The 20,062-nt window shown below is 47.8% G+C and overlaps 2 protein-coding genes across 2 annotated transcripts in view; one reads left to right on the forward strand and one right to left on the reverse strand.

The window, feature by feature from the left end:
- Positions 1-20,062, forward strand: part of LOC147706709 (solute carrier family 22 member 7-like) — a 130,828-nt gene that overhangs the window by 52,184 nt on the left and 58,582 nt on the right. The gene's annotated exons all lie outside the window — the stretch shown is intronic.
- Positions 9,503-13,654, reverse strand: LOC147706710 (uncharacterized). The gene is made up of 2 exons (XM_086925083.1): positions 12,334-13,654; positions 9,503-9,855 (listed from the first exon to the last, which is right to left on the reverse strand). Exons 1-2 carry the CDS (start codon positions 13,652-13,654, stop codon positions 9,503-9,505), a joined length of 1,674 nt encoding a protein of 557 aa, XP_086781209.1.

The raw sequence follows: 20,062 nt of genomic DNA on the forward strand, positions 1-20,062 counted from the left end.
TGGGAGCATCTATCAAACAATTGCTTCATCGAGCTCCGGCAGCACCTCCTCGACAGCAAATTGACTGATCCACGGCAGCTCGCAGCCGAGGCTGACCGGTGGGAAATCACCAGAGTAGGCCGAAATGGGTCCTATGAGCAGAACCGAAACCACCACGGTCAGCACCGTCCCCGAGGAGGAGGAGGGGGCCAAGGACGAGGAAGAGACAACGCTCCGGCCACCCCCACTACCAGCACCAACCCCCCGGCCAACCGGGGCAGCGCCCCGGCTCGACCGGGATATAGAGCCAATGTCACGTGCCACCGATGCCAGCGAGTCGGCCACTACGCCAACGACCCAAATTGTCCACAGAACCAGAGCCCGAGACCGCGCCAGGTGGCTGCCGCTGCCTTGGGGGAAGAGCAGATCTCCGAGGAGCAGGAAGAATATGAGCAAGAACACCAAGAATGGGAGCCAGCCGCCATGGCTCTAGCATGCTTAGGGGGGAGAGACATGGTCCCGCGGGTCCCCCTACCCGCTAACACCCGGAAGTACAGCCAATGGGTGAGCATCAATGGACGCCGGGCCGAAGCCCTACGTGACACCGGGGCCAGTGTAACAGCCGTCCGCTGTCACCTGGTGACCCCGGAACAGATCCTACCAAACATTCTCTGCCCTGTCCGTTCAGCCGATAATTCGGAGAGTCTGTGTCGGATGGCCTGCGTCCCCTTCGAGTGGGGAGGAGTCTCCGGCATGTTGAAGGTGACGGTCCGAGATGACGCCCCCGTAGACTGTCTCCTGGGGAATGACCTTGAAAGCTCTCCGTGGGCCGCCGTAGAGCGAAGAGAACACCTGGGGATGTTGGGCATCCCGGACTGGGCGTGCGTCACCACCCGGTCCATGGCCGCCCGTGCCAATCCCCAACCCGAAGAACCTGAATGGCCGGCACCTCCTCCCCCGGTCGTTCCAGTAGAAGACACCGACCGGGCCGTCCCCCCAGAACCAGCTCCCGAGGGACTCGCTCAACCTCCGGACCTTTCCGGACTGGATCAGTGGCATCAAGAGGGGGGACCCACCCAAGAGCAGTTTCGCCAAGAACAGAAGACCTGTCCCTCCCTCGAGGGACTCCGCCAACAAGCCCTCGCTCAGAGCGCAGGGGATACTTCCGGAACACATTGGGTCTATTGGGACAATGATTTGCTATACAGTGAACAAAAAATCGCGGAGTTAGGGGCCAGCTGAGTACTAGTGGTGCCCCTCTGTTTTAGAGACTTCTTGCTGAACCTGGCCCACGATGTCCCCCTGGCTGGCCATCTGGGCCAAGATAAAACCTACAGCCGCCTGGTGACCCACTTCTTCTGGCCGAAGATGAGGAATGACGTACTCCAGCATTGCCGATCTTGCCCCACGTGCCAAGCCAGTGGGAAGAGCGGCCGCAAACTGAAAGCCCCCCTGCAACCATTTCCAGTGGTCACCACCCCGTTCGAGAGGGTGGGGATAGACATTGTGGGGCCCCTCGACCCCCGTACAGCACAAGGACATCGGTTCATCCTGGTACTGGTGGACCACGCCACCCGCTACCCTGAGGCTGTTCCCCTGCGAACTGTGACAGCCCCGGTAGTCGGCCGGGCCCTGATGGGGATCTTCTCCCGCGTGGGCTTCCCCCGAGAAGTCGTCAGCGACAGAGGCACGAACTTTATTTCAAAATACATGAAGTCCCTCTGGCAACAGTGTGGGGTCACCTACCGATTCACGACCCCCTATCACCCTCAAGGAAACGGACTAGTTGAGCGGTTCAACCGCACGCTCAAAGGGATGATTGGGGGGTTGGAAGAGCCCCTCCGTCGCCAGTGGGATGTGCTACTGCCGTGCCTCCTCTTTGCCTATCGAGAAGTCCCCCAGAAGTCCCTCGGCTTCAGCCCGTTCGAACTCTTATATGGACACCCTGTGCGAGGGCCGCTCAGCCTAGTCAAAGAAGGTTGGGAAATGCCCCCTCTAAAGAACCCTCCAGATGTCTTCAAATACCTCCTAACCCTCCGCAACCAGACCCGACGATTCAGGGAGATAGCGAAAGCAAACTTGGAGGCCAGTCAAGAGGACATGAAAAAGTGGTATGACCAAAATGCCTCCTCCATCGAATTTGAACCCGGCCAACAAGTATGGGTGATGTCCCCCACCGAACCATGCGCCCTGCAAGACAAGTGGACGGGGCCCTTCAAAGTAGTCGAGCGCAAGGGCCCTGTCACCTATCTCATCGACATGGAATCTTCAAGGAACCCCCTCCGGGTCCTCCACGCTAATAGACTGAAACCCCATTTCGTGCGGTCAGAACTCAGCCTCCTGATGGCCACAGACAATGGAGCCGAAGAAGACTCTGAACCCCTCCCTGACCTCTTATGGACTCGGGAGAAAGACGGCTCCGTAGACGGGGTCCGACTCTCGGAGGCCCTCACCCTGGAACAACAACAAGAATGTCGAGACCTCCTGCTGCAGTTCGCCAGCCTGTTCTCCCTCACCCCAGGTGTCACCTCCTGGTGTGTGCACGACGTGGACACGGGGGACAACCCCCCTATCCGCCACCGGGCCTACCGCGTACCAGATCGGGTACGGGCCTGCATCCAAGAAGAGGTGACCAAGATGCTCACGCTCGGGGTCATTGAGCCCTCAGACAGCCCCTGGGCCAGCCCAGTAGTACTGGTCCCCAAAGCAGCCACCCCCGGCACCACACCGGAACTCCGGTTCTGCGTCGACTACCGGGGCTTGAATGCGGTCACCAGAACAGATGCACATCCCATCCCCCGGGCAGATGAACTAATCGACCGCATGGGAGCTGCCCGCTTCCTCAGCATTTTCGACCTGACGGCGGGCTACTGGCAAATCGGCCTCACACCCCGGGCCCAAGAACGATCTGCATTTTCCACTCCTGACGGCCATTATCATTTCAAGGTCATGCCCTTCGGCATGAAGAATGCCCCAGCAACATTTCAGCGACTCGTTAACCAGGTCTTGGCCGGACTCGAAGGATTCAGTGCCGCCTACCTAGACGACATCGCTGTATACAGCCACCACTGGTCCGACCACCTCCATCACCTCCGAGAGGTACTACAGGCCCTTCAGCGAGCTGGCCTCACGATCAAGGCCAGCAAATGCCAGATTGGTCAGGGGTCCGTGACCTACCTCGGACACCAGGTGGGAAGCGGCCTGGTGGCCCCTCTACAGCTCAAGATCGCCGCCATCCAGTCCTGGCAGCCCCCCATCACCCAGACCGAGGTGCGCGCCTTTCTGGGACTCACAGGCTATTACCGACGGTTCGTGAAGGACTATGGTAGCATAGTGGGGCCCCTCACAGAACTCACGTCTAAAAATCAACCAAAGAAGGTCAACTGGACCCCAGATTGTCAAACAGCCTTCGAACAACTGAAGGCCGCCATGTGCTCCGCCCCCGTGCTCCAGGCCCCCGACTACAGCCGGGAATTCGTCGTCCAGACGGATGCCTCCGACCACGGCATTGGGGCGGTCCTGTCTCAATTGAACCCCGAAGGCCGTGATCAGCCAGTGGCCTTCATCAGCAGGCGACTCCTGCCTCGAGAACAACGCTGGAGCACCATCGAGAGGGAGGCCTTCGCTGTGGTATGGGCCCTCAAAAAGCTCCGGCCCTATCTTTTTGGCACACACTTTCGGGTTCAGACCGACCATCGACCCCTGCAGTGGCTGATGCAGATGCGGGGGGAAAACCCAAAACTACTGCGTTGGTCCATCTCTCTACAGGGGATGGACTTCACTGTGGAACACCGACCTGGGCAAGACCACGCCAACGCGGATGGCCTGTCACGCATTTTCCGCCTCGACGAGGAGAGTCCCCAAGAGGATGGGTGACTCTCCCCGCCTTCAGCTGGGGGGGACGCATGTTGGACAGGCCACATGAAGGGCCCGCTCCCCCTCTACCCGACCAGGCCCGAGCCCGGTCCCTCAAGTGTTACACACCACCACTTCACGTTTCCCGTCCCCTCCGGGACCCCTGCCTCTGAACATCTCGACCCCTTGGGCCCGATCCACCACCGGCCCACGCGCCCGACCCAGGCGCCATCTTGGACACTGCACCACGAGGCCGCGTGGCCTCCGATCGACCCTAACCCTGGGCCTGGCCAGGCCTCAGACATCCCGGCACCACCATCCACCCAGGAGGTGAGCGGACTACTTGGCAGGTCAATGGGAGAAAGAGGTGTCGATGGCTCTCCCCCGCCAGGTACCGCTCGCCCCCAGCCTCCCCGGGCGCTGGCTCCACCCCCCTGCTGGGTGTCTGGACTCCCTCATCCCGGACCTCCCGACCTCCAAGTGCGAGGGTCCGGACATCAAAGGGCACCAGCCCTATAACTGGGGCAGCTCCAGAGCAGGAAGGCAGTTGTATCCTGGAGTCGAGAGACGCAGAGAAGAACTCATCCTTGACGGACTACTGGCGCTGCCGTAGCCCTGCCTTGTGAACTATCGTCCTGCCTGCTGGCGCTGCCGCAACCTTCGTAACCTTCATCGTCGTCGGGACCTGCTGGCGTGGCCGCGGACCGTTTGTAACTACCATCTTCATCGGGACCTGCTGGCTCCGCCGCGGACCGTCGCTTCCTTTATCCATCTCGGGACCTGCTGGCTCCGCCGCGGCCCGTCCATCTAGAACGCCGAGCTCGAGGATTGAGAGCTATTTCATCTATTGGTAACAAGACTGTCCCGCTACCCTTTTCCCAATCCAGAGACCATAATCGAGGGGACCCCTGAGTCCAGACCTCCTTGTATCATTTTACCGTACTTGAAGAATTGCTTATAAAATATCGTTGAACCTTACCCTGGTGTGGTGTACGTCTGTGGGGGGGAAGTTACTTGTCTGTACGATCGCTGGAGACGGCTCTCCCCGGAGACCTCTCCCCTTATCCTCGGCCGACCCTCCCGGTCCGTCTAACACTTGTGTGGCAGGGGACAGTGGACACGGTATATCAATATATCGATGTATTAAACAAGAATGATTTCAACCTGCACTTCTTGAGTACAATAAGTCCAGTGGCAGTGACCATTTGGACCTGAGGGTGTTTTTGGATAATGGTGAGTTACACACAGCCCTTTTTTGCAAACCCATTGCTGGCAACTCTACTTTGTTTGCCAGCAGTAACCACCCACCCAAGTTGATTCAAAGCATACCGTATGGCAAACTCCTAAGATTGAGGAGGAACAGTTCTAGAGAGCAGGACTTTGAGGCGGCTGCCTCGGAGTGCATTGCCAGATGGAGTGTGAGAGGCTATGATCTGGGTGCTCTAGACAAGACTCTGTGCAAAGTCAGAAAGATCCCTAGGGATAAACTCCTCATGGATAAACCCAAGAAGGACGACGCCAATAGGAAAGGCAGATTTCGTATGATCACCCCTTATTCTTCAGAAGCTAACCATATGAAGAAGATGCTCAAAAAGAATTGACACATTCTTAAGACCAATAGTGTCATCAGAGATGATATACCAACACATCCACTGGTAACATTTATGAAGGCTAGATCCTTACAGGATATATTGGTGAGGAGTCATTTAGAAAAGGTCACACTCAGAGTAAGCACCTTAAATGAGATGAAGGGATTCTTCCCTTGCAGCAGGTGCAAGGCGTGCGCCAGCATTAAGAGGGTTCTTACCTATAATCTACCAGACACAGGGAAATCCAGAGAAATCTCCAAATGTATTACGTGTAGTACACCGTATGCAGTATACTGCCTAGTGTGCCCGTGTGGGCTACGCTACATAGGCAGCACCATTCATCAGCTAAAAATCAGAGCAATAGACAAAGCTGATGCTGCCTACCCAGTAGCATGCCATTTTGCTGAATTTCATCAAAGCGATAGGAGCAAACTGCAATATTTTGGTTTGGATTATATTCCAATAATATCAGAGGTGGGAACAGACAACGAAAGTTACGCCGTTTAGAATCAAGATACATTATAGACTTACTCACTAAATTCCCAAAGGGTTTGAACATTGGGGAGGAGTTGATTGTGCATTTGGGAAAATAGTTTAGGTGACCTTTCTTGTTTCAGATGAGTTGACTGTCTTGCAGTTAAGCAAACATGAATTTAATGATTATCAATTGAATGATTGTTTTAGATGAAAGTGATTGGCTGTACATTAGTATTTGTAAATAATATATGAATTTGGATCACACAAACACTACAGGAAGGAAGTTTATAAGGATGGGACACCAGCTGATCCACGGCGAGATTTTGTCTCATTTTCTCCCCTTTTAATTTGTACGAACTTTATGCCGATAAACGACTTTATCACGTAATATGAAGCATAATGATTAATGAAATGTTCATTTTGCGCACATATGATTATGTATTGTACTAATGAATTCCATGCGTGCTTTATGAATATGCAGCGAGCAATTCCAATATGGCGCTCATGCTAGCTATGGGGTAGTTGCCCCTTCTTTACTTCTATGTATGTGAACAACAACAAAGCTTTATTAACATGCCGTTTTCAATGTGTCATGAACACCGAAGAAGGCTTCACGCCGAAACGCGTTTGTTTAGAGGCTGTTGAAAATAAAAAAAATCAAGAACGCCCCCCGTGTATGCGATAATTCTTTTGTAATACGAAGAATGTGAGCGACTATATATATATATATATATCTATATCTATACTATTATTATAAAGAGAGAGCCCAAACCGTTGAGGCGGGTAATCTCATGAACCTACAGCACCAATCACAACACCCAATACAGCATTGGAAAGGGCAGTTGCAGCAGAAGGACATAGGCTATACAGATGCCCACCATATACATTTGAAAGGTAAAAGAACCTTACCAGCAAAGTAGTCCCTTGTGGGCGTGGGTGGGGGCGGGGCGCGGCATGACGACAAAAAAAGCGTTCCTTAAACGTGTGCGTTGTGCTGTGGGCGTGTGCTGGGGGCGTGAACAAGGCCAATGGGCGCGGCAATTGCAATTGCGCGGCAGCAAGAGGTGTGGCCAATGTGCGCGACAACCGGCAACAATCGCGCGGCACATCCCCCCCAAAAAAGCGTGTGGAAAACAAACGTGTGCGTTGGGCCGGGGGCGTGGCCAAGGCCAATGGGTGCGGCAATTGTGCGAGAGCAAGGGGCGTGGCCAATGGGCGCGGCAATTGCCAGGGCTTAGGCGGGGGCAGACATGACTGATCGTGCCTGCGGGGACAATAACTGCACAGTATCCTGCGCGCTATGAGCCAGGCAACTCTTTGCATAAAGGACAGTGCCTGCGGGAACACTAACTGCAGCATCTCCTGCGTGCTGTCACACACTCAACTCTCTACATAAACAAATTTACACCAGACGCACAACATTAACTAGGGCTGGAGCCGGGTTCAGGCGGCGGATGACGCAACTAAGCGTGCCTGCTGGGACACTAACCTTTGAACTGACTGCACTTTCCCACACGTGCAGTTTCTCCAGCATGCGCTCTCACCCACTCAACTCTCTGCCTCAACGACTTTACACCACAAGCACAACATCAAACAAAACTGGAGCCGGGCCTCAAGCGGGGGATGACGAGATTCAGCGTGCCTGCGGGGACTCGAAATTTACAACTGAATGCACTTTCACACACGCTTACCTACGGAAGTGGAGTACATACACACTAGAGACATCTGCTAATACTTCTTACTCTGAGGTACACACAGTATCTGCACACACATGCCTAACTATTGTGACACTTCATGCTAAAAATGTTCTCTACCGCGAGATTTTAAAATAAATTTCCCTAGCCTATTACACACATTCTATTTCATACCCAAACAACCTCGGGACCGGCTGCTAGTATATTACCTACTGGCGGTCGCCAGTAGGTATATATAGTTAGGATTTTTTCTCTATGGGATTTTTGAAAATTCTATGTCTAATAACTTTGGCGTTTGTGGACGGAATTGGCTGAAATTTTCAGGAAAATGGAACATTTTGTTTCTGAGCAGCCCCTGACAATTTGGGGGGGTTTCATCAAGGGGGGGTCGAGAAAAAAGGGGGTCACAAAACGCGTTTTTCCCATGTTAATTTCCATAGGGCGGTTGGCCTCACTTTTAGCTCGAACGGCTGAATGGATTTGCACGAAACTTGGCAAAATTGTAGGGACTGTTAGCCTGATGTGCCTTTGCTAGGTCTCAATATATGTGCTCCAGTGGATTTTGAGTAATTTAGGTTCAAAAAAAGATATATATCTGGGCGGAGCCTAACCACACATCTGATCTGATTGGCTGTCAGCACTTCATCCAAGAAGTGTTGGCAGCCATCTTGGGACCAATATACATGATAGCACCTCATTAAAAAGCATTGTAGTTAATAGAAGGTTTTAGGACTTTAGTTACATTATAAATCATTTGTTGATGGTACCATACTCGTTTTAGGAATTGTGGTGGGTTCTAAGGTGATTTTACCATGTGAAAAAACCTTCTGCTGTGATATCATGAATATTGTTTGAAAGAAAACTAATATCTCATGATTTTCCCACAGTGGTTTGGAAGGGGATCTATAAGCTAAACTGAAAGCATATTTTCTGTAAATTCACATTATCTTTCTCAGTCATGTGAAAATGAAGTCTGACATTCTCAGTAAAACATGTACATCCAACAAGGACAGAGACTGTCAGTTGATTCCTTTGTGTTCTACTGCAGCCTCCTAGAGTGTTCTAAAGAACAACTAGAGCGCTAACAGTCCTACTTATTACAAAGGTATGGCACACCTGAAGCCATCCTGATTGGAATAAAGTGGTAACTCCTAAAACATTTAATTTAAAAAGAAACAACATGAGGGGGTATATTTTGCCATAGAAAGTATGATTAGTGCTGCAGAATGAAAAATGAAAAATTTCCTAGCTATCGTAACAGAAAGTTTCAATTCTATTAAGGACAAGGAGGCGAGGATTATGCAGTCCTTTCTTCTCTTTATTCAAATAGCAAATTTAAAGTGGACCAATAAGAAAACTTTTACATAAACTTCAACTCCCATGAGCACATGGGCCACAGTGTCCATAACAACTGCCATCCAATCACGGGGCTGTCCACTGTATAATCGGTCCTGACCTCCCTTCCTCTTCCTCTTCTTGTCTGCGAGGAAAGATTCCCAGGGCGTACATCATTCCTTCTGGTCTAGTCCTAAACCAATACAAGACAACCGTTATCCTGATTCTTTTCCGTATAAGGAAGCAGAGAAAACAATATACAGAGTTGCGTAGCCAGGTAAATTTGAAAAATGTCTTAAGTGAGCTCAGAATAATCACACATGCTCCTAAAAACCTGATAATGAAATATTCAGTCTCACAATCAACGTGAAACAAATACAGTTGCATTAACATTATCAAACCCATTCAAAAGACTTACTTACTGAAACTACGGAGATTCCGGGTGGGTGAGACCATCGAGTCTCGGGAGGGATAATCCTCGCCTCCTTGTCCTTAATAGAATTGAAACTTTCCGTTACGATAGCTAGGAAATTTTTCATTCTATGTCAGGACGGAGGCGAGGATTATGCAGGTTTAAAGCCTGTCCACCACCAATTCCGCGGCACCATAGATGGGTTTGAAGTAAAATTTCTTGAATATGGACTCAGAGGACCAGTCCGCTGCGGCCATAATATCCTCCAAGCGGCCGCCCACTTGAATAGCCTTAGAAGCCATTGCTCCTCTCGTGGAGTGGGCTCCAAATCTGGTCACGTCCACCCCCGCCTCGGTCATGATCCAACGGACCCACCTGGCGATGGTTGGAGAGGAAACTGCTTTGAACGGTTTCTGCAAAGCAATGAGGAGTTGACGTTCTCCCGGGAGGCGGTATTCTGACGTCAAGTCCTCATACGCCTTGAGGCACCGTACCACACAGAGTTTGGGTTGGTCTGGAAAAGAAGGGTAAGATACCGACCTGATACTAGTCTTCGTTCTTCTAGCCACCGTAAAGGTGACTCCGTCCGGGGTGAACGCCCGTGCAGTAATATCTAAAGCCTTAACGTCGGAGACACGTTTGCACGAAACCAAACAGAGCAAGATTGCCAACTTGGCAGATAACTCCTTTCTGGAGAGATATTGATTGTCTCTCCAAGAACAGAGGAAACGGAGAACGATATTGACGTCCCAAAGGGAGTCATATCTGGGCTCCGGGGGCTTAGACAGCCGAGTACCCTTCATCAACCTACAAACCCAAGGGTGTTCACCTGCCGGTCTCCCATCGATAGGGGCGTGCCCAGCCGAAATGGCTGATCTGAAAGAATTGATAGTCCGATAGGCTAGTCCTGAATGAACTAATTCAGCTAGAAAGTTTAAGATGTAGCTAACATCTGCCCCCACGGGATCGGTGTGTCTTCCCAAACACCAACGACGCCACCGTTGCCAAGCCCAGCGGTACCTCTTGATCGTCCCAGGAGCCCAGGCTCTGCGGATGAGGTCCTCAGCCTCTGCCGAAAGTCGGCCGTCCTGCCAGTGTCCCCAGAAATCTTCCATGCCATGAGCCGCAAGACTCCCTGGATCACCAGAGGATGAGGTTCCCCCTGAGGGTTCGAGAGCAACGAAGGGAACAAGGGCAGTAGAATGGGACAATCCCATGACAGATCCAACAGAGAGGGGAACCACGCCTGAGCTCTCCAGAAGGGCGTCACCAAGATCATGGCAGCTCGTTGACGGCGAACCTGAGCCGCTACTCGCGGAATCATGAGAAAGGGGGGAAACGCATACGTTTGTTCCTGAGCCCAATTCTGCAAGAACGCGTCGACCGCTGACGCTTCCGGATCCGGTCTCCAACTCACGAATCTCGGGAGTTGACGATTGAGATGGGATGCAAACAGGTCCAATGAACATGGACCCCACCTGGTTATCAAAGCCTGGAAGACTGATCGTTCCAGTCGCCAGTCGCTGAAATCCTGGAAGTGCCTGGATTGCCAGTCCGCAATGGAGTTTTGCCTTCCCGGCAAGTATTCCGCTGTCACCGAAATCTGTTTCTCCAGACAATAATGCCAAAAGTCCTTCGCCAGGTTCGCCAAGGCTTGAGAACGTGGACCGCCCAGGCGATTGATATACTGTACTGCTGACACATTGTCCATGCGTAGCAGAATGCAGCATGATACCTTGTTCCGTGTTAGGGATCGCACCGCGAAGGAACCCGCCAGAAGTTCCAGACAATTGATATGGAGGTGAAGCTCCTCCTCCGACCACAGACCTCCCATCGTGATGTTGCCGCATCGAGCACCCCAGCCCGCTCTGCTGGCATCCGACTCGATGACCAGGTCCGGGCTGGAACCGAAAATCACTCTCCCGTTCCACGCACTCACGTGGTCTATCCACCAACGCAATTCCGTCCTCGTTTCCTCCGTGAGGGAGATAAGTTCGGAGTACGTGAGCCCCCTCCTGAGGTGCAGTGCCTTTAATCGCTGCAGGGCCCTGTAGTGAAGAGGGCCCGGGAAGATCGCTTGGATCGAGGAGGAGAGGAGACCCACGATGCGAGCCAATTGGCGTAGAGAAATCCTGTCCTTCCGAAGGACATGGGAGAGTTCTTTGTGGATTTTGGTTACTTTCTGAGAGGGGAGGCTGAGAGAAGCCGAGACAGAGTCTATCTGGAATCCCAGAAACGTAATCTGAGTCGACGGTCGGAGAACAGACTTCTGGGCGTTGATTACAAAGCCCAGATCCTGGAGTAATGCAATAGTCATGTTCAAATCCAACTGGAGACGCTCTGACGATTGATTCATAATCAATATATCGTCCAGATAAATGATTAGTCGAATGCCCCTCTCACGAAGGGTCTCCACCACCGGACGAAGGAGTTTCGTAAAGCACCATGGGGCCGATGATAGGCCGAAGGGTAGGGCTTGAAACTCGAAGATTGTGTCCTTCCAAAGAAACTGGAGGAACCTCCGGTGTGGAGGGAAGATCGGAACCGTTAGGTAGGCGTCCTTTAAGTCCAGACGCACCATCCAGTCCCCCTGGAGGAGGAGATCGCGTAGTAGGTGGATCCCCTCCATCTTGAAGTGGCGATATACCAACCACTCGTTGAATTCCCGTAAGTTTATTACCGGGCGAAATCCTACGTCCCTCTTTTGGACTAGGAAGATGTTGCTCAAGAAGCCCGCCGGGTGTAACCGTGACAGTCGGATCGCCCCTTTCCTGAGTAGGTCTGTTACCTCTTTGTCGATCAGGAGTCTGTCTTCCGAAGAGAAAACGAGGGGACGAGGGCACACCCTCTGATGGGGAGTTCCGTAGAATTCTATCTGGAAACCCCGCACCGTTTGGAGAACCCAAGGGTCTGAGGTGATCCTGCACCAGTTGTGAAAGTGGTGTTGTAACCTCCCCCCTAAAACGGACGGGGAAAAAAGGATAACACTCACCGGATGGACCTCCAGGTGCATTGGCTCCGCCACGGTAGCCCCTGCCGCGCCCTCTGCCGGCGCCTCTACTGGGGTAGAAATTACCCTGTCGGCCGTCGTTCCATCCATTGTTACGACGCTGCTGGTTTCTATTGTTGGGACCCTGCTGCTGCTGGCGGCCGGAGGAGCGGCCCCTACCTCTTCCGGCCACTCCAAAAACCCGTCCGGGAAAAATCTTTTTAATTGACGTTTGTGCCCTGTCCAAGGCAGAAAAGGTAGTGACGAACTTATTCAATTCCTTGATAAATGGTTCGCCAAACAGTTTGCCCTGTGCAATGGGTCCCGCTTCTGAGGTGGCCAAGTCACCTAACTTGGGGTCGATTTTAATGAGGAGAGACCTCCTCCGCTCTGCCGCTAATGCACAATTCGCGTTGCCCAAAAAGCATAAGGCTCTCTGGGCCCAACCTGCCACGATCTCCGTGGACATCGCGGTCCCCGACTCTTTGGCCCTCTCGGCCAGCTGGATAATCTGAGTTATAGGTCCCACTGCGTCTAGGAGCTTATCCTGACAGTTGCGCCAGGAGCGGTCTATACCCTTCTTGGGGTCCCTCATGAATTTGGCAAAAAACGCGCAGAGCTTCTCATCAATATCCGGGGTGATTGCCACCCTGCCTTCCAATTTCGGGCGAGGGCACTCGCCCCGCATGCGGGTCCTAACCTCCCTCTCAAGGGGCTGGCGAACTTTGCTCGCCACATACTTCGCCACCTTAGGATCAGGGATCCATTCCGATGATCTGGGATGGTAAATTCTGGTCGGATCAAACATGTCAGACTTATCGTCACCCTCCTGGGATTCTGAGGAATGAGAGGCCGGGCGCCAAGGGCGACCCGAGTAATCATCCTCATCCCCTGAGGAGGAGTCGTCATCAGTAACACCCTCTCCCTCCATGGGGAAACCATACTCCTGGTCCGTGTCCGGGGCGACCTCGTCGCCAGTCTCTCCGGGGTAAAACTCCTCCCGGCAGGGTATATTCTTCAACGTCCGCGCACTCTTACGGAAGGATTCTCGAAGGCGATCAAATTCCTCCAGGTGCCCCGCGTGACGTTTCCCTGAAACTTTGCCACCACCCTGCCCTCCTTTGGGGTCACGGTCGCCAGGCGCTGAGCCCCCAAACACCCCGGGGATGCTCTGGGCGAGTGCGTCCACTCTCTCCCTCAACGGCGCTAGGACAGAGTCCAACGCCTGCGAGAGCGCGCGACCAACCGCAGGTGGTAAGGGTTGGGAGACACAAAGCTCCTCAGCCTCCTGAGCGGAGTTGTGTAATTGTTCACAAGTTTGCATTGTGGAGGGTGTGAACACCTATCACCTCTTAAGATACTGAGGTAGCCCCCTCGCCGGTGTTCAGGACGTTATAAGCGTGACAAAAATCAACAGACTTGTCAAGATAGATGCGGTACCACTAGGCGGCCACCAGGTGGCGCAGCGCCGAAGCCCGCGTCAATGACAGTCAAGCCGAAGACTCGTCAATTACAGCCAAGCCGAAGCCGGTGTCTGGCGAGGGTTGGTGAGGCTAAGGGAACTCCAGCCTCAACGCGCCTACAGCCCGAGCGAAGACCGCTAACGCAGCCCTTCACACGAGGCGGGCGCCCCACAGAGTTAGGGAAACGCCGAAGCGCGTCTCCACACGCTCCGCGATCCAGCGGCAGAGACGGCGCAGGCAGCGCCTGTCGCTCGTTAAAACTGCCGAATAAAGCGCTGACACACAGCGCGAACAATGTTAACACAAGGCAAGCCACAGAAGCAGAAAAACTGCACAGGATAAACTCTTAACAATAAATAGCACCAAACGTCAGAAAAATGTGAAATGACTTATCTGACGAGCAGAGAAGAAAGAGGAAGAGGAAGGGACGTCAGGACCGATTATACAGTGGACAGCCCCGTGATTGGATGGCAGTTGTTATGGACACTGTGGCCCATGTGCTCATGGGAGTTGAAGTTTATGTAAAAGTTTTCTTATTGGTCCACTTTAAATTTGCTATTTGAATAAAGAGAAGAAAGGACTGCATAATCCTCGCCTCCGTCCTGACATAGAATTAGGGCACATTTTGAGTGACTTCTCAAATCCTTTTCTATTTCATTAAAACATTCTGACATGCAGTCTCCCAAAATGGCCACCAGAGACAAAAGAGCCCAAATGTAGCCCAAATATCACCCAGATGTAGCCCAAGTATAGCCCAATGACAGAATGTCCCAGAGTGTTCTAAAGAACAACTAGAGCGCTAACAGTCCTACTTATTACAAAGGTATAGCACACCTGAAGCCATCTTGATTGGAATAAAGTGTTAACTCTTAAAACATTTAATTTAAAAAGAAACAACATGAGGGGGTATATTTTGCCATAGAAAGCATGATTAGTGCTGCAGAATGAAAAATTAGGGCACATTTTGAGTGACTTCTCAAATCCTTTTCTATTTCATTAAAACATTCTGACATGCAGTCTCCCAAAATGGCCACCAGAGACAAAAGAGCCCAAATGTAGCCCAAATATCACCCAGATGTAGCCCAAGTATAGCCCAATGACAGAATGTCCCAGAGTGTTCTAACGAACAACTAGAGCGCTAACAGTCCTACTTATTACAAACGTATAGCACACCTGGAGCCATCGTGATGGGAATAAAGTGGTAACTCTTAAAACATTTAATTTAAAAAGGAACAAAATGAGGGGGTATATTATGCAATAGAAGGTATTATTAGTGCTGCAGAAATAAAAATTAGGGCACATTTTGAGTGACTTTTCAAATCCTCTTCTATTTCATTCAAAAATTCTGACATGCAGTCTCCCAAAATGGCCACCAGAGACAAAAGAGCCCAAATGTAGCCCAAATATCACCCAGATGTAGCCCAAGTATAGCCCAATGACAGAATGTCCCAGAGTGTTCTAAAGAACAACTAGAGCGCTAACAGTCCTACTTATTACAAAGGTATGGCACACCTGAAGCCATCTTGATTGGAATAAAGTGGTAACTCTTAAAACATTTAATTTAAAAAGGAACAAAATGAGGGGGTATATTTTGCCATATCGATTATGTCAATGACAATGACAGTCTGAAAACACTCAATTTAAAAAGGAACAACATGAGGGGGTTAATTTTGCCATAGAAAGTATGATTAGTGCTTCAGAAAGAAAAATTAGGGATCATTTTGAGTGACTTCTCAAATCCTCTTCTATTTCATTAAAAAAAATCTGACATGCAGACTGAAACATGCACTTTGAATACCAGCAGCAGACGTCCCTGGTGAGCAGTAGCTTTACTACAGTGATCTAATGTGCAACTAGAGTGCTAACATTCAGAATTTATGGCAAATGTGTGACACATCTGAATGCCTTCTTGATGGAACCAAAGTAAACAAGCATTGAAAATGCAACAGATCTCGCCCTCGTTTAAGTTAAAGCCATTCTGTTTGTAATGAGGTGGCTTTTTAGCTTTGCTTTTATTAGTGTTTTTTCAACTTTCATGTAAATAACATGCATCTGTATGCATATAAGTATATGTATGCATACATTTATGTTTGTATTTATATAGATATACAGATGATATATGTTTATATATGTATGTATATATATATATTCACTGAAAAAACCATAGGCTATAGACCATATATAGTTAGGAATTAGCATTTACAAAACCTTGAAAATTCACTGAAAAAACCATAGGTTATAGACCATATATAGTTAGGAATTAGCATTTACAAAACCTTGAAAATTCACTGAAAAAACCATAGGTTATAGACCATATATAGTTAGGAATTCGCATTTACAAAACCTTATTTTACTCACACAAAACCATTGAAATTCCATATATAGTTAGTTGCACTAACTATATATCGCGCACCCGCAATCCACTGCTGATGATGTCACATATTACATCATTCATGACATGGTCAGTGACATCACTGATGACATCACTGATGACATCTCAAATGACATCACTGATGACATCACTGATGACAACATCCAGTGACTGTATGTTTCTGTAAAGTTAAAATATGTCTTACATATTGAAGAATGAGTGGATGTATAAGTGTCTGGATGAAGGATTTAGTAGGTGCATGACTGACTGTATGAGTGAGTGATTAAATGTGTCTCACTGAGTGCATGGGTTAGTGACTAAACTGTCTTAATTTGTGCATCATTATGTCTGTTGTTCTGTAAACTGTTGCATGTGTTGATAAGTAGCTATATGAGTAACTATATGGGTTATTGATTGGTTGCCCAAGTATTTGTATGGGAGACTAAGTGTGTGTGTGGGTGGCTGGGAGGTGTATGACTCTGTGCATAGATGTGTGAGCAGTTGATTCACTAGATGTATGGTTTCAAAAGTGCATGTGGAAACAGCTGTATGGGCGGTTGACTGTGTGCATGAGTGTATTGGTGAGTGAATGGATATCTCAGTGCTACATGTCAAAGTAAGTACATATGTAAAACACAGTACATGTGAGAGTTGACATATATAAATAACTGTGCATAAGAGCCAGTGAATGTGTGAGTGGCTGTATGGATCATTGTGAACTTGTATCAGGGATTGTATAAGAGAGTAAATATGTGTTAGTATATGTTTGAATAAGTAAAGTTTGTATAACTGTATAGTTGAGGAAATGGAGGTGTGATTGATTCTTTGCATGACTGACTAGGTGTGTGAGTAACTCCATGGATGAGTGACAGTCTGTGAGTGTCTGTTTACACTGATTGTATCTAAGGTTATATTAGAGTCTGAAGAGGTTCATCGTATTATCACATGAATGATATAATCAGTGATGTGATCAGTAATGTCAAATGAGATGTCATCAGTGATGTCATTTGAGATGTCATCAGTGATGTAATTTGAGATGTCATCAGTGATGTCATCAGTGATGTCACTGACCATGTCATGAATGATTTAATATGTGACATCATCAGCAGTGGATTGCGGGTGCGCGATATATATATAGTGCAACTAACTATATATGGAATTTCAATGGTTTTGTGTGAGTAAAATAAGGTTTTGTAAATACGAATTCCTAACTATATATGGTCTATAACCTATGGTTTTTTCAGTGAATATATCTATATATATATATATATATATATATATATATATATGTATATATATATATATATATATATATATATATATATATATATATATATATATAGAGAGAGAGATCTTTTTTCTTTATATAGATGTGGTTTCCCTTGCGGCACCCAGGGAATGCACACATCAATAAAAAAACAATTAGCACCCCCCCTTAGGGAGGTCAGCCACTGAGCAGATGGGCTGACCCCCTGCCAATATTGCCACCATTTTTAAAAAGAAAATCTTCGGGAGGAGGGCGATCGCACCCCTCCAGGTAAAGTCAATGTTTTTTAAATTAAATATATGTCCCCGACGGGAGCGGCCCATTCCCTTGGTGGCCAGCCCCCCATTAAATCACTGGTGTCTAGTGGGGTGTCCTGGTCGTGGATCACAGCGCTGCTGTGATCTACAGCCAGGACACACTGGGGAGGCCGTTTTCAGCCTGTTTTCTCCACTGGAGTCATGAGGCCTTACCTTGGGGTTGTCCTGGCTGTGGTAGGGCAAACTGTGATGTCAGAGCACCTCAGGCACCCTGATGTCACAGATGAGCAGGAGGGGGAATGGTGAGAGGCACAGAAAGCCTTCCGCATCTCCCCCGGGAGAAAGAAATAACAAAGGCCTGGTGCTTTGCTCTGGAGAATTAAAGAGGGCACTTCCTAGTATCAGCCATTGGACCTGCGCCACACCAGGGAGGTACTGGGTGCGTCAGCCATTAGCCGACGCACGCAGCAGACAGGGTAATTTAGATGATTTCACCCCTTTGAGACATCTCCTTAGATTTCTAGCCCAAATTAATTCTATACTCTCAAACTCATCAGTGGCCAGCAGCAGAGCCAAAGCAACTGAAGAACAAATGCAAAGTCAGAGCTAAAGGTAAATAATCTGATCATTCAAGGACAAACAGATAAACAAATCTTCACAATAGCAGCACCTCAATGACAAGAAAGCGGTTGCAATCCTGAGATAGATATGGTTGTAGAGGGCTCTTACCTAGAACCTATTATAGATGAATGTCAGTGAACTGTGATATATAGAATTCTCATGAAGAATTCGTATTGAAGTAAGTCCCCAGAAGTCAAAACGGAGAGGGGAGATGACCAACTCCCAAATAAGACTTTCACAAATGTGTAATCCACCCCTACCATAAGTTAACATTGGGGATTACTTGTTATAATTAATGAGATGTAATTCCCAATTGGAAGGTGGTGGAATTATCATGTTTGGTAGCTATGGATTTGTAATATTAAATCCTCTTAAATGTTAAAGTTGAATTTATCATTAAAATTTTTAAAATGCCACTTTTAGAAATATGCATTTTTCTGCTCTTATCCTTGTGTGCCTGCAGCCTGCCTCCAATACAAATTTGGGGAGGGTGACAGCTGGGCCTTGTGCATTACCTCTGCCACACACTATGGGAGCTTAGGTGTGACTTAATGGGGTATAGAGACAAAATATCGACTCCAAAATATCGACTGGACATAATATCGAGTTTTAAATATAGACTGGACAAAATATCGACTGGACATAATATCGACTACAAAAATATTGTTTTTCAGGTAAGTGAAGTAATATCGACTGTATAAAATATAGATAGCAAAAATATCGATTTTTTAATAATATATAATATTTTATAGTGTATTTTTATGTAATAATATGTGTGAATAGTGTGTATTAATGTTATAAAATATTTTATTACATGAATTTTGTTTTTATAATAATTGCGTAATGTAATTCTGTAGCGGGTTGTGGGTTTATAGGGGAATAGGGTGGGAAGTAATTTAATAATAATTAATTAATTAATATATGTTTGTTAATATTTTTAATTAATAATTAATTGATAATTAATTAATATTAATTAGTTAATTAATTAATATAATTTTGAACATATTTTGTATTAGTAAATAATTGTTAATTAATTAATTGTAATTAGTTAATTACATTAATTAGAGTACATTTTTAATATATATAATTTTGTGTTATTTTTAAGTAATTAATTTGGAAAAAATAATATTAATTATTAAAATAATTACAGCTAATGTTCTAATATATTTACTTTATTGTTATTGTTAATTAATAATTAATTGGTAATTAAATAATATTGATAAATTTTGGGTAAAGGAGCATTTTTAGGGTTCAGGGTCAGTTTTCAGTTCATGGGTAAAGGGGTATTTTTAGGGTTCAGGGTCAGTTTTCAGTTCATGGGTAAAGGGGTATTTTTAGGGTTCAGGGTCAGTTTTCAGTTCATGGGTAAAGGGGTATTTTTAGGGTTCAGGGTCAGTTTTCAGTTTTTGGGTAAAGGGGTATTTTTAGGGTTCAGGGTCAGTTTTCAGTTTTTGGGTAAAGGGGCATTTTTAGGGTTCAGGGTCAGTTTTCAGTTTTTGGGTAAAGGGGTATTTTTAGGGTTCAGGGTCAGTTTTGGGTTTTTGGGTAAAGGGGTATTTTTAGGGTTCAGGGTCAGTTTTGGGTTTTTGGGTAAAGGGGTATTTTTAGGGTTCAGGGTCAACAAATAAGATTGTAAAAAATTATTTTTATTATTTTCATTTATTATTTAATTATTATAATTTAATTTAAGTCGTTTTAAGTATATTTTAGTAATAAAAATTTAATATTAATTTAATTTAACACTGTTTTTAAT

The sequence above is a fragment of the Lissotriton vulgaris genome, chromosome 6 (assembly GCF_964263255.1).
Source record: "Lissotriton vulgaris chromosome 6, aLisVul1.2, whole genome shotgun sequence".
Lineage (NCBI taxonomy): Eukaryota > Metazoa > Chordata > Amphibia > Caudata > Salamandridae > Lissotriton > Lissotriton vulgaris.

Excerpts from the sequence above, each read along its gene's own strand:
- LOC147706710 (XM_086925083.1), bottom strand. The coding sequence starts at position 13,654 with ATGCAAACTTGTGAACAATTACACAACTCCGCTCAGGAGGCTGAGGAG. Across the intron at positions 9,856-12,333 it reads TGCACCTGGAGGTCCATCCG|ACCAACCCAAACTCTGTGTG; the intron begins GTGAGTGTTATC and ends CTTCTTTTCCAG.